This window comes from Chlorocebus sabaeus, chromosome 3, assembly GCF_047675955.1.
Source record: "Chlorocebus sabaeus isolate Y175 chromosome 3, mChlSab1.0.hap1, whole genome shotgun sequence".
NCBI lineage: Eukaryota > Metazoa > Chordata > Mammalia > Primates > Cercopithecidae > Chlorocebus > Chlorocebus sabaeus.
In genome coordinates this window covers 19,294,214-19,320,504 of record NC_132906.1, presented here as the reverse complement: position 1 = coordinate 19,320,504, position 26,291 = coordinate 19,294,214, and the positions used below count along the sequence as shown (strand labels likewise).

Sequence of the window (26,291 nt, the reverse complement as noted above, 5' to 3'; positions counted from 1 at the left end):
CTTCTATAATATTTTATAAAAGTTGCCTCAGCAGCTTAAAATCCCCCACAACAGTGGCTCTTTCTGCTATCTTTATATTAGAAAGAAAGAAATAAATACATAGATGTTAAAATGCTTCCTATCTCTCAGATGCTCAGAGAAGTGATTGTAAAATCATCTGGTTGGCACTAAATTAAGAAAGTGTCCATGCAAACTTTGTTCTGAGTGTAATTTCCTAGGAATCCTGGCCAGGCGCAGTGGCTCATGCCTGTAATCCCAGCATTTTGGGAGGCTAATGGGAGTGGATCACCTGAGGTCAGGAGTTTGATACCAGCCTGACCAACATGGTGAAACCCTGTCTCTACCAAAAATACAAAAATTAGCCGGGCTTGGTGGCACGTGCCTGTAATCCCAGCTACTCAGGAGGCTGAGGCAGGAGAATCGCTTGAACCTGGGAGGTGGAGGTTGCAGTGAGCCAAGATCGTGCCACTGTACTCCAGCCTGGGTGACAGAGTGAGACTCTGTCTCAACAACAACAAAAATTCCTAGGAATCCTATGGCCTCTTGAGAACAACATTTTAAAGACGTGGATCACTGCTCTCTGTAGAGGTAGCTCAACTCAATAGTATTTCAGACCTAGGTTCCAAATAGGAAACACGTCAGCACACTGACCTCTTGCTCCAGGTAACTGTTTGCTGCACTTGGAATTGCACGATCCAGAGATTTCAAAGCAGCTGGCTTTGTGATGGGTGGCAGGTGTGACGCAGGTCAGAGGTAAGAGGACAGACATGGAATGTCTGCATGGAAAAGCAAGCGTTTGCTATTTCAACAGAATTTCACAATGCACTGGTTAATGACACTAAAAGGAGAAATAATTTCAGAAAATGTATCCCTGGTTCTTATACCACATGGGGCATGTTTTAACAAAGTGAGTTCATTGGAGTTGCAAACAGATCAACAGCATGAAACATCTCTGACTCAAATGTATTTATAGTTAATAAGAAAGAAGACGGGAGGCCGAGGTGGGCAGATCACCTGAGGTCAGGAGTTTGAGACCAGCCTGGCCAACATGGAGAAACCCCGTATCTACTAAAAATACAAAAATTACCTGGCCGTGGTGGTGGGCGCCTGTAATCCCAGCTACTCAGGAGGCTGAGGCCGGCAAATTGCTTGAACCCAGGAGGCGGAGGTTGCAGTGCAGTGAGCTGAGATCGCGTCATTGCACTCCAGCCTGGGTGACAGAGCAAGACTGTCTCAAAAAAAAAAAAAAAAAGAAGAAGAAAACTTGCTTTTGATTATGTAATTTTAGTGCCCATTAAATACTCCTGGCTGCTGATGTAACTTTTATTGAAAACTCCCATAAGTCTTTTTTGGAGTCAGGTAGAATTTGTATGTTATTTTATATGCTCCTTTTATTTCTAGTTGACATGTAGTAATCGCACATATTTTTTGAGTACAGAGTGATATATTAATACATGTATCAATGTGTAATGGTCAAATCAGGGCAATTAACGTAGGCCTCACCTCAAACGTTTCTCATTCTTTGTGTTGGGAACATTCAAAATCCTCTTTTCCAGCTCTTTGAACATACACAATAAGTTATTGTTAACTATATTCACCCTACAGTGCTATAGAGCACTTGAATGTGTTCCTCTTATCTAGCTTAAATTTCATCTCTGTTGACCGGTCTCTCCCTATCTTTTCCTCCCTCTGCCTTTCCCAGGCTCTAATAACCATAATGGAATTTGTATTTTAAATAGATAAACATGGATTTGGATTTCTGTCAATCTACGTTAGAATAAGAGGGCGATCTGCATCCAGTAAAAGACTTATTAGAACAGTGTTTTGGGGATGGGCAATTTTTTTCATTTGTCTTTTCCTTGGCAACGTTTTAATGGTACAGGGAAATAAATGGGAAGCAGAAGTGGGAGGAGAAGGAAGCCGAAAAGGGAGAGGGAGAAGGCACTAGCTGAGGCACGTATTTTATGAGCCTTAAATTTGTTTTTATTTTATTTTATTTCTCTGTGTTCCCTCTGATAGTTAATAATCCTTACATTTGAATTTGTAAGATACATATTTTTAAAAATATAAAACGTAATAGCAAAGAGTTAAAGGAAAATGCTCATAAATGGTTAACATTTTATGGTTCATCAATAAGAGGAAATATTCTTGTCACATCATATGCTTTAGGACGAATTTGGCCACAATGAACAGAATGCCCAACTGTCAGTGTATTTGTTTGTTTAGAGACAGGGTCTGGCTGTGTTGCCCAGGCTGGAATGTAGTGGTGTGAGCATAGCTCACTGAAGCCTTGAACTCCTGGGTTCAAGTCATCCTCCCACCTCAGCCTCCCCAGTAACTAGGACTATAGGTGTGTGCCACTATGCCCAGCTAATTTTTTTTTTTTTTTTTTTGTAGAGACAGGGGTCTCACTATATTGCCCAGGCTGGTCTCAAACTCCTGGGCTCAAGTGATCCTCCCACCTCATCTTCCCAAAGTCCTGGGATTACAGGATGAGCCACTGTGCCCAGCCTAGTATATTTACTTTGAATATTAAAAAATTCTAGAGGTAGCAGGTTCCAGAGCTGGTTAATTTAACAGCTCAACAATATCTGGGGTAGCTTCTCTATGGTTCTCTTAGCTTTTCCCTCATGACTACAAGATGGCTGCCACAGCTCTGCCTATCACATCCTCACATGCAACATCCAAAGGCAAAAAGGAAGCACGCTCACATATCTCCCTCTCATTGGAGAAAACAATCTTTCCCAGCAGTCCTCTGTCAGGTTTCCTTGTGTGTTTCATTGGCCGAGAAATAGGTCTCATACTCCTCCCAAAAATCAACACTTGGAGGAGATTGGCATTAGTGTGATTGCTTGAGAACAGGGTCAACAAGCTTCTTCTGAAGAGAACCAGCCAGTAAATATGTCAGGCTTTGCAGGGCATGTGGTCCTTGTCACACATATTCAACTCTGCCATTGTAGAGCCAAAGCAGCTAGAGACACCGGAAACAAATCCGTATGCCTATGTTCCAGTGTCTCTGTGGACACTGAAAGTTGAATTTTATATATTTTTTTATCTGGCACAAAGAATTTTTTTCTTTTTTCTTTTTTTTCCCAACCATTTGAAACTATAACAAGCATTTTGTATGGTGTGAAGCCATACAAAAACAGGTGGCAGGCCAGATCTGGCTAGCAGGCTGCGGTTGGTCAACCCCTGGTTTGGAGCAATGAGGACTCATCCCCTTGGGGCTGTGGGAGGGTCCACCTTCCTGGAGACATCACCATCCAAACCTGAAAAAAAGAAGGGCAAGGGAAGGGTTGTTGGGCAACTGAGCATGTCCCATACAGCATATTAAGGATGCGGGAAAATGCTGAGGGATATAATAATTTTTAAAAAGCAGATTACATGTCATGTGCAGGATGATCCCCACCAATTCCGCCTGTTGAAATCCCTGCCATTCACCGAGATCTATGTTAGACGCAGCCACCTCATAGCACCTGTTTCTGATTCCTGGTTCTCAGAAAGCAAATCGGAGCATCCCTTCCTATCAGTAACAAACTTCCCTTTAGTACCTATCCTGTGTTGGATGCTGTCAACCCAAACTAACTGCTGGAAATGCAGAAGTGAAAGAGCCAACGGCTAGCCTCAAAGAAATCATGGTCCAAGCAGAGGAGGAAGAAACAAGCAATTATAATCCAGGGGGGCATGCGGCAAGAGGCTTGTGGGTAGTGAGGGCATTGCAGGAGGGCATGAAGGAGGAATGGAATAGAAGGTTTCAGGGGAGGGCCACAGGAGACCTCCATGCCAACATGGATTTTGCAAAGCAAGTTGCCTTTCGTGAAGAGGATTAATGTAGGTTGGTGTATGACCTACCACAGGTCATACGCCGGAAGACTTGCAACTAGGCCAGGCTCTTAGGTGTAATCCACAAAAGCACAAAAAGGATTGATTAAAAGGATTACAAGGATATAGAGTGACTCTTCTGCTTGATGGATGGGGACATAAAGTGCCATGAAGAGCTTCCTGAAACAAGGCCCTACATCCACCGCAGATCTGGCCTGCAGTGGAAGCCACTGCCGCTGCCCCTCTAGAGCTCTGGACGTGATGGTTTGTGATGCTGCCCCTTCTTGTGCCAGGGCCACATGCCGGTAACTATTGCTTCTCCAAAGCCTGGTGCCTGCGTTACCAGCATTGCCTGATACATCACTTCTACACTGCGCCCACTGCCTTGGATTGCTCATCTCTAAGTTGGTATCCTGTGTAGACAAAGCTGACGGAGGGAGGCTGGGTCATGTGCCTGTACCCTGCTCTGCAAAGAAGCCTGGCCGAGTGTGATCTCTGGCATCTGCCTTGGGGAGGCAGGACTCATTCTTGTGTTAGGAAATTCCCAGAACATAGGCAGGGTTTTCAAACCCTGCTAAGCAGCCAGAAAACATGACACGTGTCCACTCTACACGGACCGAGCATTCCAGTCCGAGAAAACATGCAAAGGCACGGAGGTGTGAACCAGCAGAGCGCGTTTGGGGAACGGTAAGCAGTTTGGTTCTGCAGGAGAGTAGAGCAGGGAGTGCTGGGAGAGTGACTTGGAGCAGCCGGCAGGAATCCCTGCTGAACTCATGGCCCCTGTGGCTCCAGCCACAAGGGCAAGTACCTATTTTTTTTTTTTTTTTTGTCGGGGACGTGAACAGGGCCTTGCTCTGTCACCGAGGCTGGAGTGCAGTGGCATGATCACAGCTCACCACAGCCTCGAACTCCTGGGCTCAGGCAATCCTCCCACCTCAGTCTCCTGAGTACTACAGGTGTGCGCCGCCACCCTCAGATAATTTTTGTATTTTTCTGTAAAGATGGGGTTTTGCCATGTTGCCCAGGCTGGTCTTGAACTCCTGGTCTCAAGTGATCCTCCTGCCTTGGCCTCCCAAAGCATTAGGATTACAGGTTGAGCTACTCCACCCAGGAAGGGCAAGTATTTGTATCTTAGGCCCTGCTGAGGCCTAGGAGCTGTGACTTACTCCTTGCCTGGCCCAGGGCTCTGCCCCTGGTGAGTTTTAGTATCTGTCTAAAGGGATCATTGTCATAAATCTGTTGAATTGCATCATTGTTGTGAAGTAGCAAGTGTACACAGCTTCTCTCTCTCTCTCTTCTCTCTCTTGTGTGCACATATCTGCAATGTACTATTTTATAATTACATTAATAATGGTTCCCCCAGTAAAAATAATCTGAATTTAGACCCTTTGTATCTAAATATTTATATGGCACACATCACTAGATACTTAGCTGTTTATAAATGTTTTTTTTTGTTTGTTTATTTGTTTGTTTTTTTGAGACGGAGTCTCGCTCTGTCGTCCAGGCTGGAATACAGAGGCCGGATCTCAGCTCACTGCAAGCTCCACCTCCCGGGTTTACGCCATTCTCCTGCCTCAGCCTCCCGAGTAACTGGGACTACAGGCGCCGCCACCTCGCCCGGCTAGTTTTTTGTATTTTTTTTTAGTAGAGACGGGGTTTCACCGTGTTAGCCAGGATGGTCTCGATCTCCTGACCTCGTGATCCGCCCGTCTCGGCCTCCCAAAGTGCTGGGATTACAGGCTTGAGCCACCGCGCCTGGCCTATAAATGTTTTTAAAGTGCTTTCATTAAATTAATTATTCTGGTCAAACATAGGCAGATACAACCATTGAAAGGACACACAAATAAAGGCCCAACACAGTTGAGACGCCATCACCTTAGGACTTAGCATGCAAGCTCTGTGTCAGACACCTGAAAGGAAAATCCTAGCCTCTCTGCTTCCAGCTGGATGAGTCAGAAAAGTCTCTGAATTAACTTTTTCACAGCAAAAGAAGTTTAAAATGTTAGTTGTGTATCCTGATAGAAAATATAGACTTAAAAAAAAATTTTTTTTAGAGACTGGGGTCTTGCTATGTTGCTCATGCTGGTATTGAACTCCTGGCATCAAAGTATCCTTTTGTCAGCAATTGTTCCTGGCTAATATAAACATTTGTTTACTCTTTCCACAAATACTGATTGACCATGAAGGATGTACCAGGCACAGTTCTAGGCTCTTGGGATAAAGTAGTGAACAAGGCTGACAGAGGTCCCTGCTCTCCTAGAGCTTACATTCTAGCCGGGAGGCTGATGATGAAAAAGGAAACCATGTAATTCATAAGGCCTGTAAATTCCACTAGGATAGAGAATGTGGGCCGGGCGCGGTGGCTCAAGCCTGTAATCCCAGCACTTAGGGAGGCCGAGACGGGCGGATCACGAGGTCAGGAGATCGAGACCATCCTGGCTAACACGGTGAAACCCCGTCTCTACTAAAAATACAAAAAACTAGCCCGGCGAGGTGGCGGCGCCTGTAGTCCCAGCTACTCCGGAGGCTGAGGCAGGAGAATGGCGTGAACCCGGGAGGCGGAGCTTGCAGTGAGCTGAGATCCGGCCACTGCACTCCAGCCCGGGCTACAGAGCAAGACTCCGTCTCAAAAAAATAAAAAAAAATAAAAAAAATAAAAAAATAAATAAAAATAAAAAAAAAAAGGATAGAGAATGTGTTGCATTTGTACCTTGATCTGTCTCAAGTGCATAAGACAGGGCATATGATCAGGCACTCAATGAACGTGTTGAATGAATGGAAGGAGATTATTTCAGATAGTGCTGCATGTAGGAAGACAAGGAAACAGCACGACATGACAGAGTGGCAAGGTCGGCTTGGCTAGACATGGTGCACTCCTGAGAAAGCCCTGCTGAGCTAAAGTGGATGATGTGAAGGAAACAATCGTGAGACAGTATTTGGAATGGCTATTCCGGGCCAAAGAAGATTCTGTGCCTAAGCTGAAGGCCCCGAGGCAGGGCTATGCTAGACCTGCACAAAGAAAGATGGAAAGGAATGAATGGACCTCACAGCACAGGGACCAATCATTTGTGGGTCATTGGCAGGCCTGTCTTTTATCTAACAGGAGACTGTTTCTGCCTCCAGAGGGCACTTGAACATAACAAATGTTATCTAAGGGCCAGTTTGGGTCAGCACTTAGAGAAGCAGTTTCCTGAAGGCATAACTTGAGGGGCCAGGAATGCAAAAAGAAAATAATCTCAGCTGAGGCCTTTGCTTATTGAACTTTGAAAGCATTTATTTTAAAAATTAAATTTTCTTGAGATAGTTAGTACAATAAGCTAGCAATGTGGGTTTTTGTACAGTAGTATTAGTTGAATAATATAGTCCTCCCCCTGGTGGAGAGATGACAGAGGAGTTTGACACGTAGGAGAGGAGACGAAAAGATAATTTAGAGATCTTGGCAAGGGTGTCAGGCCTGGGTCAGACCCAAAGCAAGGAGGCTCTGAGAAGCTAGAAGGCAACATAGAGACGGGCCAAGGGACAGGAGAAAATGAGTACAAGAAGTCAAGAGGATGGCCGGGGGGAACCAGAGTACTTTGATGTACTTTAGAAATTAACCTGAGGACAGTTCTGCCTGGTCATATCTCTGTCATCTCCAAAAATTATGTGCTAAGCACGGTTTCAGCAGAGTTCTAGGTCATAAGCTGTGCAATACACATTAGCGTGACATGAACCTGGTCTTCCATGCACTTAAAATCCAAAGCAATTTTAAACATGAATATACTAAGAATGAGTCATCTTACGTGGAGGGGAAAGACAAGTATCTAGACAATCTAATTTGAAGGGCACGAAACCACTTCCTCTTCCGTCCCGTCTCCCGTAAGTTCTGCTGCTGTGGGCCTCTCTGTGCCCCTCCCCCTTACTTTGTCTTTTGACTTTGGGCACTAAAGACCTTGTGAAGAAGGTAATGGGCTCTAGGAGACTCATCCATCTAGGTGCAACCTCTCTGGGCCCCCACAGGTCTGGCACCTGTTGCATTACGTATCTTGTTCTATTACCTGCTCCACATCTGTGATCCCTGCTGGATCACCAGCCCCTTGAAGCAGGGAGCAAGTCATACTCATCCCTGTGTTCCAAGGAGACCAAAGCTACATTTTTCACACAATGTTATACATTTACACTAATATCATCTATCTATATGTTATATAAACATGCATGTATGTTCATCTATTGCTTTTTTTTTTTTTTTTTGACACAGGATCTTGCTCTGTCACCCAGGCCCGAGTGCAGTGGTATGATCACGGCTCACTGCAGCCTCCACCTCCTGGGTACAAGCAATCCTCCCACCTCAGCCTCCCAAGCAGTTAGGACTGCAAGTGCACGCCACCACACCAGGCTAATTTTTTTTGGTATGTTTTGTGGAGGTGGGATTTCCCCATGTTGCCCAGCTGGTCTCTAACTCCTGGGCTCAAGCAATCCACTTGCCTCAGCCTCCTAAAGTGCTGTTTTAGGCTGTGTTTGATACTGTAGTTCGATCTAGTTTATAAGGTAGACCAGCTGGAGATATATATATATATATTCATTCCAGAAAGAAAGAAAAGAATTTCTCAACTTGGAAGATGCAAAGACAAAAATGCTCTTAATCCACCTAGGAAAAAAGAAGGGAAATACCATAGCCAGTGTAGTACCACACACATCATCCATCACCCAAATCAGGAAACCTCATGACAAGTTATGTCCCCAGTGAGCCCATCCAGCCTCCTTTTTTCCTTCTTTCTGTGCCTTCAGCTAGTACACCGCCTTTGGAAAGATGTTCATAATCCTTTAATACTTTTGCTAGTGGAGCCACAAGTAAATTGAAGTAGGTAGCTGAAACTGCTGGACAACTGGGTTTATTCTGTAGGCTTATTTCATAAAGAGCAAACCTCAGAAAACTGGGGATATTGCTGACCTGGATAGTTGGATTTTCAAATATTGACCATTCCTGGACTCCTTGCTACAGGGTTTCGTACATCTGCTGTGACACAGGACTGGTCTTGTTGGATAATTCTGATGCCAATGAGAAAATTAAATGAGATAAGAAGGTAAATGGTTTAGTATGCAACAATGGCAGTTAGTGGCGTTATTATTCTCATTACCATATTGTGCATGTTTATGCTGCCTCCTGATTTTATTGGAAAAAGTCTTACATGCTTTTTTACACAGAGGCATTGCAAGTTAATTCAGAGTTGATTTTAGGGAAAAATATTACTTTGGACATAAAATATACAGCTTTATAGACATATTCATTGGGAAATGAAGTTACATATATGGACAATTCTAGTGACTAAAAAGCAATTAATAGAATCAATTACATTTTATTGCCTATGAAGTGCATAGACAAAGTAAGTATGATGGAAAAATGGCATAAAACAAACAGCAGAATGAGATACATTTTAATGCACAGGCAAAGTAGCCACGGAGCTTGTAAACCTCACTTGTGCTATGACATTCGTGTTCTGCCATCCTGCCACTTGGGAGAAGGAGCTTCATTGTTTTTACCCTTTTGTGATCCACTAGCATGAACTAGTGGCTAGTTCATGCACATTGGCAGAACATTCTAAATTGTTCTGAATCTTTCTAGCTGTATTATTAATTCACTTAGATCTTTCCGAGATGTATTATTTACTAGATTTAAAGTGTTTCTAAGAATTAGTGTAGTAACTAAGTAATGGTAGAAATGAATCTGGGATGCATTAAATATTATGGGAAAGAAGTTCATTGCAATGAAGTGAAATTGCTTGTACCATTAATTAACCTGCTACTTTAATATCTTCACTGTGGTTTTGTAACTTTATAAGAGTTAGCTTGCTTTAGGCCTGGCATGGTGTGGAGAGAGGCCCAGCCAGCCCCTGTTTCTTCCAGCTATTCCAGCTGAGGCATCAGATGTGTGGGTGAAGAAACCATCCTGGACATTCAGTCTTATCTGATGGCAACCACATGAGGGATCAAAGTGGGGACCACCCAGCTGAGCCCCATCCACCACAGAACCAGGATAGATAATAAATTGTTGTTTGAAGATACTAAGTGTTAGGATGGTTTGTTGTGCAGCAATGGATAACTGGAATATAGGGTGATTTTGTTTCTTCATTTTCTTGTAAGGCTTGTTGAGTTAATTCATATAGAATTTTATGATAGCTAGGACAAAGTCACTGCTCTGTATCAGGAGCAATTTCAGTTGATTTTCTATTTCTTGCCTTGTTTCTAAAAAGTACATTTCCAAGGGGCCCTGGGAAGAAAATGACTGGTGAATCAAATACCATAATAGAAAGTTAGGGGAGGAAAAACATTTTCTACCTTCGGCTTTATTTTTGTCACTCTCATAAATGATTGCTCTGGAAAAAAAATTACACAAGTTATATTAGTTTTTCAAAGTACAGACTTGAAATTTGGGGGGAATTTATTGAAATTCTCTTTATGGTTTAATTTATGGCCAAGTAGAACTATCCTATTAATTCTCTTTTTTATTAAAGTGAATTTTATTTATTTATTTAGAGATAGGTTTTCTCCCTGTCATCTAGGCTGGAGTGCAGTGGCTCAGTCAGTGCTCACCGCAGCCTCCACCTTCTGAGCTCAAGCGGTCCTCCCACTTCAGCCTCCCAAGTAGCTGGGGCCACAGGTGCACCATGCCCAGCTAATTTTTTTATTTTTTTGTAGAGACAGGGTCATGAGTTCAGCTTAAATTCCAGAAGAAGAGAATAGTTATAGGTGGACCACAGCAATCCCTGCCAGAGTGCGACTGGATGGGGCAGGAGACTACATTAACCATGGTGGTCAAAGAAAGCCTCTTTTGTAAGAAAGTGATAGTGGAAGGAACCAAATGATAGAGAAGACTAAATTTCAATTCTGGCTTGTGACCCTCAGCCAGGCACTTTCACATAGTCACAGCCTATCTGCCCGTACGCGGCAGCGAGGTAATTTACTGTGTCTGCACTACCTTAGAGTAGATTAAGAACAGGGTAAATGGGACAAGATTTTCCCCCAGAGAAGCTGTGAAATTGAGATGGAAGTTTTCATCTCCTTTATCAAGAGTTTTTAGGGTTTTAAAAAACCCATTTGAAGGCTATTATAAGAAATCGAGGCCAGGCGCGGTGGCTCACGCCTGTAATCCTAGCACTTTGGGAGGCTTAGGTGGGCAGATCACGAGGTCCGGAGATCGAGACCATCCTGGCTAATACGGTGAAACCCCGTCTCTACTAAAAAAATACAAAAAAATTAGCCGGGTGTGGTGGCGGGCGCCTGTAGTCCCAGCTACTCAGGAGGCTGAGGCAGGAAAATGGCATGAACCCGGGAGGCGGCGCTTGCAGTGAGCCGAGATGGCACCACTGCATTCCAGCCTGGGCAACAGAGCAAGACTCCGTCTCAAAAAAAATGAAAAGAAAGAAAGAAGGAAGGAAGGAAGGAGAGAAAAAAGATGAAGTAACTATTAAATGTGATCCACATGGACTGCTTATTATACTCGAGAATGGATTTTCCACTGGGTATCAAGTGATATCAAGAAAAGTATGCCATACTGCTAATATTCTATTTCTTGATCTAGGTGGAGGTTTATATGGGTGTATTAACTCTGTGATCATTCCTTAAACACATTTTTGGTTAGGCGCGGTGGCTCATACTTATAATCCCGGCACTTTGGGAGGCCGAGATGGGAAGATCACCTGAAATCAAGAGTTTGAGACCAGCCTGGCCAACATAGTGAAACCCTGTCTCTACTAAAAATGCCAAAATTCGCCGGGGGTGGTGGCGCACGGCTGTACTCCCAGCTACTCAGGAGGCTAGGGCAGGAAGATTGCTTGAACCTGGGAGATGAGGTTGCAGTGAGCTGAGATAACACCACTGCACTCCAGCCTGGGTGACAGAGCAAGACTCCATCTCAACAATAACAAAAATACATTGTCATCAACATATTTATAATTCATATACTTTTCTATATTGAAGTTGCTAAAGTTTATAGGAGGCTGTAGTTTTGGACAAGCTTCCTGTACTAGCCCCTAGCACACCAGACCAAACCAGAATAGTCACTTGTGCTACGTGCCAAGTAATCAAACTGAACTTTGAAAAAAGCAGGAGATTCACAGCACCAATCAGAGGGGGCCTAATTTACCTGAGCCAGCTTGATAAGGAAATCCCTCTGTTTTAACCCTTTAATAAGGAAGGCAGCTTTGAAATGACCAATCTGATTTTTATTCCCTGTTTCTATTTTCTTCAACCCTTTTGTGCTTATAAAGCCAAACCCCTCTGCTCAACTCATTGGAACACTCACACTATTTTATAGAATGAGATGTCACCCTGTTCTAGAATCACAAATAAAAGCCAATTACACTAAATTTGCCATAATTTTGTTTTTTGACAAAGTTATGCTTCAATTTTTTTTAAGTTTGGCTTTTTACAAATCAGACAAAGTAAGCATCCCCAAGTGTACTGTGTAGAGCATTCAGTGACAGAGGTTCTGTTAGTGTTAGTGGATCTCAGGAAGATCTGCTCAGTGTAAGCTCTGTTTGAGCATCACAAAAACACTCCTCCCCACCTTGATTATTTTTTGAGAGGACGGGGAAAATGTTGATGTAAACTTTGGAATGCCTTTATGGAATTTTAGGCTAGTGGTTCCCATGTGTCCTATTAGCCAACATTTCCCACCAGATTTATTCTCATGCCCTTCCAAGTTTGGGAACCCCACATCTTTTCTGGGGTCACAGTTCCCTGTTTCATGACGGACAGGTAAAAGCCAAGTCTCTCTCTTGCATTTTTTAATCTTTTTTTCTTTTATTATTATTATTATTATTATTAGAGACAGAGTCTCTGTTGCCCAGGCTGGAGTACAGTGGCACAATCTTGGCTCACTGCAGCCTCCGCCTTCCGGGTTCAAGCTATTCTCCTGTGTCAGCCTCCCGAGTAGCTGGGATTATAGGCACTCGCCATCACGCCAGGCTAATTTTTGCATTTTTAGTAGAGTCGAGGTTTCACCATGTTGGCCAGGCTGGTCTTGAACCCCTGGCCTCAAGTGATCCACCCGCCTCGGCTTCCCAAAGTGCTGGGATTACAGGTATGAGCCACTGCGCCCCTGGCACCCAGCGTAAATCCTTTTTGTTTGTTTGTTTTGTTTGTTTGTTTGTTTGAGACAAGAGCCTGTTTGTTTGTTTGTTTGTTTGAGACAAGAGCCTCGCTCTGTAGCCCAGGCTGGAGTGCAATGGCGCGATCTCGGCTCACTGCAGCCCCCATCTCCCGAGTTCAAGCGATTCTCCTGCCTCAGCCTCCCCAGTAGCTGGGATTACAGGCGCCCGTCACCACGCCCGGCTAATTTTTTGTGTGTTTTTTTCGTATTTATTTATTTTTTTAGTAGAGATGGGGTTTCACCATGTTGGCCAGGCTGGTCTCGAACCTCAAGTGATCCACCCGCCTCGGCCTCCCGAAGTGTTGGGATCACAGGCGTGAGACACCGTGCCCGGCCATTAAAGCCATTTTTGAAAAATGAAACCCATGTCTCATTCTGCCTCTACATCAAGAATAAAGACTGAAAGGAAACGCTAATTCATAGGGCAGCAGGTCTTTTAGTAATTTTTTCAAACCTGTTTGGTGGCCATTGAGCATTTTGAGAACGTGGTGAACCCTGTAGACCCTTTCCCTCCAAACATCGCAAAATATTGTCCGTTAAATAAGAGACTGATCTCACTGGCCCCATCTGTAGTTTTCGCACAACTGATTACGCCCTCCACTGTCCGGTTCGCGGGTCTGAAACCCGCCTCGGCCGGCGAACCGTTCCTGAACTCTGACCAGGAGTCCGCCTCTAAGACTCGCGGGGTGGGCGGGGTCGCTTGGAGGCAGCTGGCTCCGCCCGGCCGCGGGCGAGTCCGGAACACAGTTACCCGCTCCTGTTGCCCACCGGAACGCAAAGAGAGAGGAAGGCGCCAGGCTGGAAACGGAAGAGAGGACGGGGACGTGTTTGGCAGCGGGACACACCATTTCAGTTGCGTTCTTGGTTCATTTTGTGTCTCGGCGATGTTTCCTAGAGTCTCGACGTTCCTACCTCTTCGCCCCCTTACCCGCCACCCTTTGTCCTCTGGAAGCCCGGAGACATCAGCGGCTGCGATTATGCTACTCGCTGCCCGGCACGGAACGATCAGGTACCGCAGTTCAGCACTTCTGGCCCCGCAGGATAACTGAAATATACAGGACCGTGCCTGGTCCTGTACATTTCAGTTATCCTCCGACTTCCTGGAGTCGATATTATTACCTGCTGGATCTTAGAAGCTATTGCTTTAAATCTGAGGAAAGAGAAATCCCAGAAAGAAAAGATGACTTGCCGAAGGTCATAGTGTGCGTGGAAAATAGAGCTACGATTACAAGCCTGGTCGCTGTGCTCTTAATACTACACGCCGCGCCTCATTCGTCTTATCATCTGTCAGTTTACTCAGGTTCCAAAAGCAAAGTTGTTTTTACCTTTTGCCTCCCAAGATTTATTTGATAGTCTCATTTGTTTTCCTTCATTTATTCTTTAGTTCATTACTGAAAAACTTGAAAAACAGCGTGTCGGTACTGGTTGTAAACCCCAAGTGAGACAGTCCTGCCATCACGGAGCGTGTAGTTCCAGCAAGTAGACAATTCCAGTGCTATGTAGTGAAGTAATAGCTGAGATAGTGTAGGTAAGCACAGAGTACACTGTTCAGCCAACATGAGTGAATATTTGCTGGGATAGCAAATAGGGACACCTAACCATTGTAGGGGAGACTCAGGATATCGTTTCTGGAAAAAGTCTGATGCAATCTGAAGGAGGACCACTGGTTGAAGTTAGCCAGGAAAAAAAGGGAATTGCGGCATACTTGGTTTTGGTATTTATTCTCTGAGAACTTTATTATGAAAACCTAATTCCACTGCATAAATTCCATGCGTAACACTCAGAAGGCAGTTTGGTTAAGTACAGTGCTGAAGCAGGTTAGTAGCAGTGAAGATGGGAAGGACCAGCTGAATGGAGGAGAAAAATTGCACAGGTAGAGTTAAAGGGATGTGACATCATGGGATAATGGTAGGGTGGTCAGAGGTAACTAAGATTTCAACTGGCTGCGTTGGAGTATTAGGGTATCCTTAATGTTAACAGAAGAATGTGGAGCCAGGCTTGAGAAAGATTTGTACATATGTTATAATTTTTAGAAAACAAAAAATACCTGTTTACATTAGGGGGCCTTTTAATATAGAAAGTGTGAAAAATGGAAAGTCAGTCTGAAAGAGGAGTCTTGAATGTGGTTTTGAAGGTGTTGCATTTTAAGTACTAATGAGATGCTGTCAGTGGAAACAAACTCAGGTGGGAGGTTAAATCTAGAGTTTTATTATTTTTAGTGCTAGGGGGTTACTTAGATGTGATTTTCCTATCATATGGGTTCCTTTCTGTGGTACGATAGCTCTTGAAAGAAAACACTGTAGTAAAGATTATATGTGAGATTCATTCCCCTGATTACCACCTTTCTATTAAAATACCTTGAATATTAATTTTAAATGTAAAATAATAGACCGTTTTCTTAAATAGAATGTTATAATGAGAGTCCTGTGTACTGATTATGAGGATACTAGTTATGCAGTTGGTTTTTTTCTAATTTTAAAGTGCCTGATTTGATAGCCTCTGACGTTTTCATTAGCAGATCAAATAGTTTGTTTCCGCATTTTTGGAAATTGCCATTTCTCTTTCATGTAAGTATCCTTAACCTGCAGCTGCCATTTTCTGCCTTTGAGAACTTGATACTATATATGTGTGTGTATATATATATTTATTTATTTATTTTGGGACAGAGTCTCACTCTGTTGCTGAGGCTGGAGTGCAGTGCGCGATCTCGGCTCACTGCAACCTCCGCCTCGCGGGTTCAAGTGATTCTTCTGCCCCAGCCTCCCAAGTAGCTGGAACTACAGGCACCCACCACCACACCTGGCTAATTTTTGTATTTTTAGTAGAGACGGGATTTCACCATATTGGCCAGGCTGATCTCGAACTCCTGACCTTATGATCCTCCCACCTCCGCCTCCCAAACTGCTGGAATTACAGGCATGCGCCACCGCACCAGCTGAACTTGATAAAATATTTAACCCAGTGTCTGATACAGGCTCTTGAGCTCACCCGCATGAGAATCACCTGGGGTCTTAGTTAAAAATGTTAAATTTCAAACTAAGAACTGTGTTTTAAGTCAGCTCTCTGTGTGATTTGTATAACCTCTAAAGATTCATAACTACTGCTTTAACTCTGTGGGCAACAGTTTGTTCTGTAAAGTGAGAATAATAAAACCTGTTCTGTAAAATTGTAAGGATTAAGTAACGTACATAGCTACTGTAATGTGGTCCTCTGACCAGCAGCGTTAGCGTCACCTGGGAGTTTGTTAGAAATGCGAATTCTCAACTGTCTCCTGGACAAAGCCGTTGAATCAGAATTCTTTGGTGGGACCAAAGTGTGTTTTAGCAAGGAGCATAGATAATTTCTATGGGCCAGGTGTGGTGGCTCATGCCTGAAATCCCAGCACTTTGGGAGGCGAGCAGATCGGTTGAGTGTAGGAATTCGAGCCTGGGCAACATGGCGAAACCTTGTCTCTACAAAAAATTAGTACCAGGTACCCAGGAGGCTGAGGTGGGAGGATCCCTGAGCTCAGGGAGGTCGAGGCTGCAGTGAGCCGAGATCACACCACTGCACTCCAGCCTGTCTGACAGAGTGAGGCCCTGTCTCAAAAAAAAAAAAAAATTCTATGCATATTAATGTTTGAGAAGCAGTGCTGTAGCACGTCAGCTTCATAAAGGCAGGGACCATGAAATTCTTATTTACTAATATATTGTCAGTACCTAGGATAGTGCCCACCACAGAGTAGATATTCACTATATTTAATGAATGACTTTTTAATATACCCTCTTACTGAAACTAACATATTCAGAGTTTTGAAAGTTCTTCAGTAATCAAATACCAAAACAAGTTTTTAACCCTACAGAATAAAATTGGATATTTGGGTTACTTAGAACTAGGAAATGTTTTACGTGAGTCTAATATAAATGTAATCATTTGTGTTGTTCTTTTTCATAAATGTATCCGGTGAAGAAAGCAAAAGTGACATTTCTAGCCATTGATTATTCTCTTTTCTGTTCCATTCTAGCTTACCTTACAAATGGTTATGGGTTAAGTGGCATGTCGCTCGATGAGAATGTTGATCAGATTAGGTAACACCCACTCAGAAAGTTTTTTTGAAATAATCTTTTTTACTGATAGAAATTTATTTTTGTATTGTTTAATGATAACTTTTTAAAGAGGTATTATGTTAAGAGCAAGGACTTGTAGTCAGTCACATTTGGGTTTGAGAATAATAAGTTGTCATTTATTAACCATGTCAGTGTTTTACTACCGAACCCTGGGGTAAATAGAGGGAGGGAACAGACTTGGGAGCACCAGCACCTCCAGACCTCCCCTGGCCACCCGAAGGACCAAGTGATCAATAGCTCAGCACACTTTTACGTATTTGTGGCACACGGCGTGTCTTAGTTCTTAGTGAGCTGTGAGCTACATGACTTTGGGACTTCTCTGATTTTCAGTTTCCTTATCTGCAAATTAGAGACCTTAGGGAGTTAATGTGGGTATGAGAAATGTACATAAAGTATATTACACAAGATGAGGCATGTAGTATATGCCAATAAATGTTAAGTTGCTGCTGTTATGGTTGTTAACAATAATTATAAAAGGAGACCAGCCTGACCAACATGGAGAAACCCCATCTTTTTTTTTTTTTTTTTTTTTTTGAGACGGAGTCTTGCTCTGTAGCCCGGACTGGAGTGCAGTGGCCGGATCTCAGCTCACTGCAAGCTCCGCCTCCTGGGTTTACGCCATTCTCCTGCCTCAGCCTCCTGAGTAGCTGGGACTACAGGCGCCCGCCACCTCGCCCGGCTAGTTTGTTGTATTTTTAGTAGAGACGGGGTTTCACCGTGTTAGCCAGGATGGTGTCGATCTCCTGACCTCGTGATCCACCCGTGTCGGCCTCCCAAAGTGCTGGGATTACAGGCTTGAGCCACCGCGCCCGGCCAAGAAACCCCATCTTTACTAAAAATACAAAATTAGCCAGGCGTGGTGGCACATGCCTGTAATCCCAGCTACTCGGGAGGTTGAGGCAGGAGAATCGCTTGAACCCGAGAAGCAGAGGTTGCAGTGAGCCGAGATCGCACCATTGCACTCCAGCCTGGGCAACAAGAGTGAAAATCCATCTCAAAAAAGAAAAAAAAAAAAAAAGCAAATGGAAAGGGCTTGAATTGAAAAAAATTTTAGATACATAGTGTTTTACTTTATTAGACTGTGTTGTATTTTTCATTTTTTTCTTTAATACATCTTTCCAGGATGAAAAATATCCAAAGATATTTTGGCACTAACAGCGTGATCTGTAGCAAGAAAGATGAGCAGTCTGTTCGAACTGATGAGACTTCCAAGGAGACTTCAGACAGCCAAGACAGTGCAAAGGAAAATACGAAAAAAGACTTGTTAGACATTATTAAGGGCATGAAAGTTGAATTAAGCACAGTAAATGTACAAACAACAAAGCCCCCCAACAGAAGACCACTTACAAGTTTGGAAGCTACACTTGGCAGGCTTCAAAGAGCTACAGAATATGCTCCAAAGAAGAGGTAAATTTAATTGTAATTCAAATGTTGTTTGTAACTCCAGTAAGTTTTTCTTTTGGTAAAAAATATTTTTAATACAAGTACTTGGGAAATGTTGAATTAATGAAGAATAAATATCAGCTTGTAAACACAGGGACTCTAATAATTACTCGAGGCTGAGCGTGGTGGCTCACACCTGTAATCCCGGCACTTTGGGAGGCTGAGGCGGGTGGATCACTTGAGGTCAGCAGTTTGAGACCAGCCTGGCTAACATTGTGAAACCCCATCTCTACTAAAAATACAAAAATCAGCTGAGCATGGTGGCGTATGCTTGTAATCCCAGCAACTTGGGAGGCTGAGGCAGGAGGACCACTTGAACCCAGGAGGCAGAGGTTTCAGTGAGCCGAGAATTGCACCACTGCACTCCGGCCTGGAGGACAGAGTGAGACTCTGTCTTAAGCAACAACACCAACAAAATAATAATTACTTGAGAAATGCTGTTATTGTATTATATTTAAATAACAAGAGGATATCTGTACACAAGCCAGAGAAAGGAAAAGAGAAGTGATCTCATTGAGAATTTCACTCTCTTACATATTTATCAGTGTTATTAACTGCCATGTAATTGCCTCTTTAAGTTGTTCATTAACAATATCATTTACATCTTGATTTGAAGGTAGCTTAATGTCTGTAAAGGACTTGCTTATTTAAAATTTTCCATTTTAAAGATTTCTGGAATAAAGTTTGAGCACATTGATTACAACTGCTTTATATGACTTCCCTTGATCAATACCTATCAGTGCTTTCAGCTTTCTTGGTAGTTTCCTCAGAGTATTACAATTACTTGTGTTTGTCAGAAGAGTATTATATTTAATTCTAAGTGCAGTCAGTGATATGTTGGCATTGTGCAGTAGGTTAAATGGCAGTATTTTTTTTTAGTGCTGTGTAGTGATGTATTTCAATGATGTCATTAACTCAAGTAGTAAGATATGTGGCTTTAGGATACTCATCACTGACTTCTGTTACCAGAACAAACAGACCTTAATAGAGTCTTCTGTTTCCCAGACTGATTTAACATTTTAATGGAACTTCTTGTTTTCTACATTATATCAAAAATACCTCTAGAAAGTATGACTGGGTGGTAGAGTAAGCTAATTCAGATGATCAGTACCCATAATAGGTACTTCTCCTCCTCCTCCTGCTTTTAGAAACAAAATGGTTATATATAAATATATGGAAAAAATAATACAAACATATATAAATATTTATCAAGAGTGGCATTTTTAAAGCTCCTAGACCTATTTATGACCCATTATGCTGTTTATTATAACTATAATTGAATTAACTATTACAGAAATGGTAAAGTGAGTTGAAGGCTTTGGAAAGAGTCAGTACAGGTCATTTAAAAATTTTCTTTCCAATTAGGTGTGAATGAGGCAAACATACATATGTGGGAAGATCATACACTTAGATTGCTTTGTAAGCTTTCTTACATTCTTGCTCCACTTTTCCACTTAAACTAAAATTGAGAGTCTTGGAGGATGGGTGTGATGTATATAAAAGATGTACCTTAGAGCCTCTATCATGGTCCTGTGTTCAAAGAAGAGGCTTTGGTCCCACATCAAAAGACTGGTGAATGAGGTACATTTGTTTTGAGGTTTTAAAAGGTGTCTTTTAATTATTTTTTTCCTCCCCTCCCCCTTTTTCAAGGACTCCAAGGTGCACGGGATTAGGTTAATCATGATCTTTGCTTCATGTGGCACTGTCATCATTGCTTCACACATAGCCTGCTTTTCTTTCTTTGTATTATATATTGAACCTTCATTGATTTGGTTACCATGGCTACACTACCTCCCAAACTTAGTGGCGTAAAACGTTCATTCATTATGCTCACAGATTCTGTGGGTTAGCAATTTGACTAGAACACGGTGGGGAAGGCCAGTCTGTGCTCTGTGATGTCTGGGGCCTCAATTGGAAGACTTGGAAGTCTGAGGCTGGAATCATCTGAAGTTTGCTCACTCATAGGCCTGGCAGTTGATGCTGGTTGTCAGCTGAGACCTTAGCTGAGGCTGTTAGCAGAAACACCTACCTGTGGCTTTCTTTGTGGCCTGGGCTTTATCACTGCGTGGTGGCTGAGTTCCAGGGCGGGTGTCTTAAGAGAAAGTGAGCCAAGAGAAAGTTGTATTTTCTTTTTAATGACCTAGCCTTGTAATAAGATTGGACACTACCATGATCACCCTTGTTCCACATTGATTTTCCTGGGATATTTGTTTTTATTACAACCACTCCTGAGAAACAATTTTAACAAAGATAGAATGTCATTGATAGGAATGGAGCAATATACAGGTGGCCCTCTGTATGTTCAGGTTCTGCGTCCACAGATTCAACCAACTTCTGATTGAAAAATATAAAAAAAGAAAAAAACACAGTGTAACAACTACTTACATAATTAGGTATTATAAGTAATCTAGAGATGATTTTAAAGTATTTGGAGGATGTGCATTACTTACACTCAGGTACTCTGCAATTTTATGTAAGGGGCTTGTGCATCCATCCTGGTGGGGGCCAGAGCTGTTCCTGGAAACAATGCCCGTATCCCACGGCCCCACCTCCCCCAACCCCTGCAGATATGAAGGGACTGCTGTAATGTTACTGTGAACTGCCTGGTTTACATCATTATTGACGTGGTTGTGTTTTCCTGTGGTGCCCCAGAGTGCCTTAGGGCACAGTTTGGGAGCCAGGGTCCCAAGTGGAGAGCTTGTGTCTTCTCCATTCATCTTTAGCTGAGGTAGATTCCAGGCTGGAATCTGGAATCGTCTGAGGGCTCTTTTCCAGTAGTTGATACTGGCTGTTGGCTGAGGCTTTAGCTAGGGCTCTTGGCCAGTACACTTACCCATGGCCTTTCCATGTGGCCTGGATTTCTTGCCTGGTAACTGAGTTCCACAGACAAATGTCGTGCGAGATGGAAGTGAAAGCTGTATCACATTATTTGATCTAGCCTCAGAAGTCACAGCATGTTACTTCTATCTTGTTCTGTTCATCAGGACAGTCACAAAGTTTCCCCTGGTTTTCAGGGAGGGAAGATAGATTCTCTTGATGGATATTTGGCAATGTTTTGGAAGAGCATGTAGAACCAGAAGTGATGCTGTCACTATTTTCTCAAAGTATAATCTGCTTTGATTATACATCTGGTACCTGATAACTGTAGAATTTCAGCTATATTATAGGCAACATTGTCATGACAAAATTGACCCCTAATTCATAGATTGCATCTGGCCTGGGAGAACTGTGGGCACCTGGTGGGGATACCATATTTAGGACATAAATGCAGTGATTCTTCTTACTGCATGTCCTTTGCAGGGACCCTGGAAACTGCATGTGGCCTTGTTACAAGAGATACTGGCTCCTGTGGGGCAGTAAGCCAGGCAGCTTGCAGATCTCATGTCCTTACTCTAAGATGAATGACTGTGTGAAGTGTCACCTGCATGTACACTGCAAGAACTCCTACTGAGAAGGACACCCAAGGCTGCCCTGCTGGCCTGCTGTAGTTCTACCTTTCATCTTCCTGAATGGACTGGACCAGGTGTCACCTGTAGTGGTCCTTTGGGTCTGAATGTTTAGTGAAACCTAAGAATATCCCTGGTGGTGCAGCAATAATCAAAATTTCTAGCATCTGCTTTAACTTCCTCTTAACCTGATTTGTTTGGAAGGCATCAGCTAACTATTACTTCCTTAATTGATCCCTGCTGGGAATTCATTATATTTCACACACCATCTGAAGTGCTAGAGACTGGACATTGAACAAAACAAAGTCTCTGCTTCCTACATTAAAATGGGGGGAGGGATGTAGGCGAGGAGATGTATGTATAGCGCGCGCGCGCGCGCGCGCGCACACACACACACACACACACACACACACAATGTCTATACTATGTCAGGTGGTGAAACATGAAGAAAAATAAGAGTGATGGAGTTGGGCCAGGCACAGCCTATAATCCTAGCACTTTGGGAGGCTGAGGCAGGAGGATTGCTTGAGTTTAGGAGTTCAAGACCAGCCTGGCCAACATAGTGAGACCCGGTCTCTACAAAAAATGAAAAAAAATAGCTGGGTGTGATTGCATGCACCTGTAGTCCCAGCTCCTCAGGAAGCTGAGGCAGGAGGATTGCTTAAGCTGAGGAGGTTGAGGCTGCAGTGAGCTGTGATTGTGTCACTGTACTCCAGCCTGGGTGGGGAAAAAAAAAGAATAGGGGTGCTGGAGAGGTGCTATTTTTAAGAATAATCAGGGAAGAACTCTGATAAGGTAACATTTGAGCAAAGATTACAATCAAATTAGGGATAAAGCCATGCAGATACCTGAAAGATGAATTCCTTTTCAGGCATAGAGGATAGAACTGCTTAGGCCTTGAGGCTGGAGTATGCAGTATCCTTCAAATTTCACAAATCTGTTTCTTTTCTTTTCTTTCTTTTTTTGATACAGAGTCTTGCTCTGTTCCCCAGGCTGGAGTTCACTGGCACAATCTCAGCTCACTACAACCTCCACGTCTGGGCTCAAGCAGTCCTCCCACCTCAGCCTCCCGAGTAGTAGCTAGGACTACAGACATGCACCATCACACCTGGCTATTTTTTTTTTTCTTTTTGTAGAGACAGTGTTTCACTGTGTTGTCCAGGTTGGTCATGAACTCCTGAACTCAAGTAATCTGCCTACCTTGGCCTCCCAAAGTGTGGGATTACAGACGTGAGCCACCATGCCCAGCCATTTATTTTCTTTTTCTTTTTTCTTATTTATTTTCTTTAAACACATATTCTTAGAAGTGGAATTGCTATGTCAAAAGATGTGCGTTTTTTTTGCCTTTGATCTATGTCACCAAGTTGCCTGCCAAAAGCGGTGCCAATTTAAGTACCCACTCAGTAGTTTCTTTCCCTCATCAGAATTCTTTTCTGAAATCTTATGTTATTTTATTTTATTTTAAAGAAATTTTAAAAGTACAGAATGTTATCAAGGGGTAAAGTATGTATTCATGAAATAGTTTTAATTACAGGATAGAATAGATTGTTCAAAGATACTTTAAAAAGTTCTCCTTACATTGTTAAAATATATGAAGAAAGATCCCTGTATGTAAAAATTATTCAATGACAGAGGCTCCCCCATAATTTTTATTAATTAGAACATTCCCAATTATAAAGCCAGAGAGTATAACTATATATGAAACCATTGTTATGAAATGTATGATTCTAGAAAATGAATATTCATCTATGTTCTGTGTATACTGTGATCAAGTACATAAAAATTTGAAAGTGAAGTTCACAAGTAGTTTATGAAAGAAATACAGTGACCTTGGAATAAGATTAAAACTTTATTCACAGGTAACAGTTTTGAAAGCACATTTTATTTTAACTGTTATATTTCCCTTTTTTTTTTTGAGGCAGACTCTCACTCTGGCTCAGGCTGGAGTGCAGTAGACAAATCATGGCTCACTGCAGCCTCAACCTCCTGGCTAATTTTTTTTTTTTTCCTTTTCTTTTCTTTTTTTCTCTATCCCTGGCTGGTCTCAAACTCCTGGGCTCAAGCGATCCTCCCGCCTCAGCCTCCCGAAGTGCTGGAATTACAGGCATGAGCCACCGTGCCCGACCCCTTGTTTCAGTCTTCTGTTTTTCTTCTATTCCTATCAGATTTTAGATCTTTCATACCTTAGTTAAGTCCTTAAAATCTTTCTCCAGGAACTTCAGGAATTTGGGAAATTTAACTTTCGTATTAGGTAACAGATCATAATATAGAAAGCCAGGTATAAAAAAACATTAATTTGGATCCCACTCATTGAGATGTCAGTTCTCAGTGAGTTAAAAAATGTTGCAAATAGCCAGGCATGGTGGCAGATGGCTGTAGTCACAGCTACTCAGGAGGATGAAATGGGAGGATTGCTTGAACCCAGGACTTCGAGGCCAGACTTGATGACATATTGAGACCCCTGTCTCTTAAAAAAAAAAGAAAGAAAGAAAAAATGTTGTAAATAATTTATTTTGTTTTTATAATAGAATGTTTTTCTATTAACTTGCTCTAATTTAGGAAGCTTTTAAAAGCTTTTTCTTATGAAAAATTTAAAACATATGAAAAGAACATAAAATGGTATAACCCCTTTCTACCATTGCCCAGCTTCAACAGTGATCAACATTTTGCCATTCTTGTGTCATCTATGCCTTCACCCTCTTTCCATCTCCTACTTGATGATGATTTATGGCTCTTTATTTTCCGGTGAAATTTACAGATATTAAAGTGTACAAATGTTAGCTGTAGGATTTTGACAAACAGATAAGCCCCTGTGACCCACACACTTACAAGACACTGCGTTTCATTTTCACCTTCCCAGTCAGTAGCCATCAGTCCTGAGGCAATTGCTGTTGTGATTTTTTTTTTCCACCTCAGATTAGTGTTCCCTGTTCTGGAACTTGATATAAATGGAATCATACAGATTTTTTTGTTTGTTTGTTGAGAGTCTAGCTCTGACAGCCAGGCTGGAGTGCAGTGGTGCAATCTTGGCTTACTGCGACCTCCACCTCCCAGGTTCAAGCGAGTCTCGTGTCTCAGCCTCCAGAGTAGCTGGGATTTTACAAGCACGCGCCGCCATGCCTGGCTAATTTTTGTAGTTTGTATTCTTTGTGTCCAACTTCTTTCACTTGATCTAATGTCTGTGGAAGTCATTCATGTTGTCATGAGCTGAGTACTCTTCCATTGTATGGATGTGTCACAATTTGTTTTTCTATTCTGATGATAGACCTTTAGGTTGGTTCTAGTAAAGTTTCTGTGAACTGGTTAACCTGCCTTAATATTTGCTTACAATGTATATTGTTTCCAAAATACAATAGCATCTAATTAAAAATTCCAGTAATTTATAATTTTTGAGGCTGGTCTGTCCTTCGCCCCTCCACCTTAATATATTGTTCTGAGTTAGTGTTGTGCCTCAGCAAATATCCATTAATTTTAACATTTAACATTTCAAAGTTTATATAAAACCGGTACCTAATGGTTGAGAATTCTTGCCTTTGTCAGAAATGGAATTGAATACTGTTTTGAACACCGAAGTTTTCTCCAAAAATCATTTTACTTTTCACTAAACTAATGGCATAATAAGCAATTTCTCTTTTTTGTTTGTTTTGTTTTGTTTTGTTTTTGAGATGGAGTCTCACTCTGTCTCCCAGGCTAGAATGCAGTGGTGTGATCTTGGTTCACTGCAACCTCCACCTCCCAGTTCAAGCAATTCTGTTGCCTCAGCCTCCTGAGTAGCTGGCGCTACAGGCGCGTACTACCACGCCCAGCTAATTTTTGTATTTTTGGTAGAAATGGGGTTTCACCATGTTGGCCAGGCTGGTCTCGAACTCCTGACCTCAAGTGATCCGTCTGCCTCAGCTTTCCAAAGTGCTGGAATTACAGGCATGAGCCACTGCACCTGGCCAATCTCTCTTTTTTTCTTTCTCATTTGCTTTTCATTTTCTTTTTCAGAACTGAGCCCCTGAGTCCTGAGTTGGTGGCAGCTGCATCTGCTGTGGCAGATTCTCTCCCTTTTGACAAGCAAACAACAAAGTCAGAGCTGCTGAGGCAGCTCCGGCAGCATGAGGAAGAGTCAAGGGCACAGAGAGGTGCAGAGCGACCTAAAATTAGGTGAGTGAATCAAACCCTTAAGTCAGTAATGTTTATATCTCAAATTGGGCCATTTTCATGTGGCTAGTGAGTAATACACATAATATATACCACGTAAGTGGAATTTGTATATAAAATATACCACATAATTTTAGCAATTCAACTTTTTTAAAAAACTTATGTCTTAATTGTGATTATAGTTTTTAAAAAAACAAT

At 42.5% G+C, this 26,291-nt stretch overlaps 1 protein-coding gene across 1 annotated transcript in view; it reads left to right on the top strand.

Moving 5' to 3' along the window:
- Positions 1-13,680: 13,680 nt before the first annotated feature.
- MRPS31 (mitochondrial ribosomal protein S31) overlaps positions 13,681-26,291 on the top strand; it is a 37,786-nt gene continuing 25,175 nt past the window's right edge. Inside the window, exons 1-3 of the mRNA XM_037986770.2 lie at positions 13,681-13,961; positions 18,181-18,465; positions 25,938-26,096. Of these exons, the coding sequence (XP_037842698.1) occupies positions 13,837-13,961; positions 18,181-18,465; positions 25,938-26,096 (569 nt within the window). The 5' untranslated portion in view covers positions 13,681-13,836. The remainder of the gene's footprint in view (positions 13,962-18,180; positions 18,466-25,937; positions 26,097-26,291) is intronic.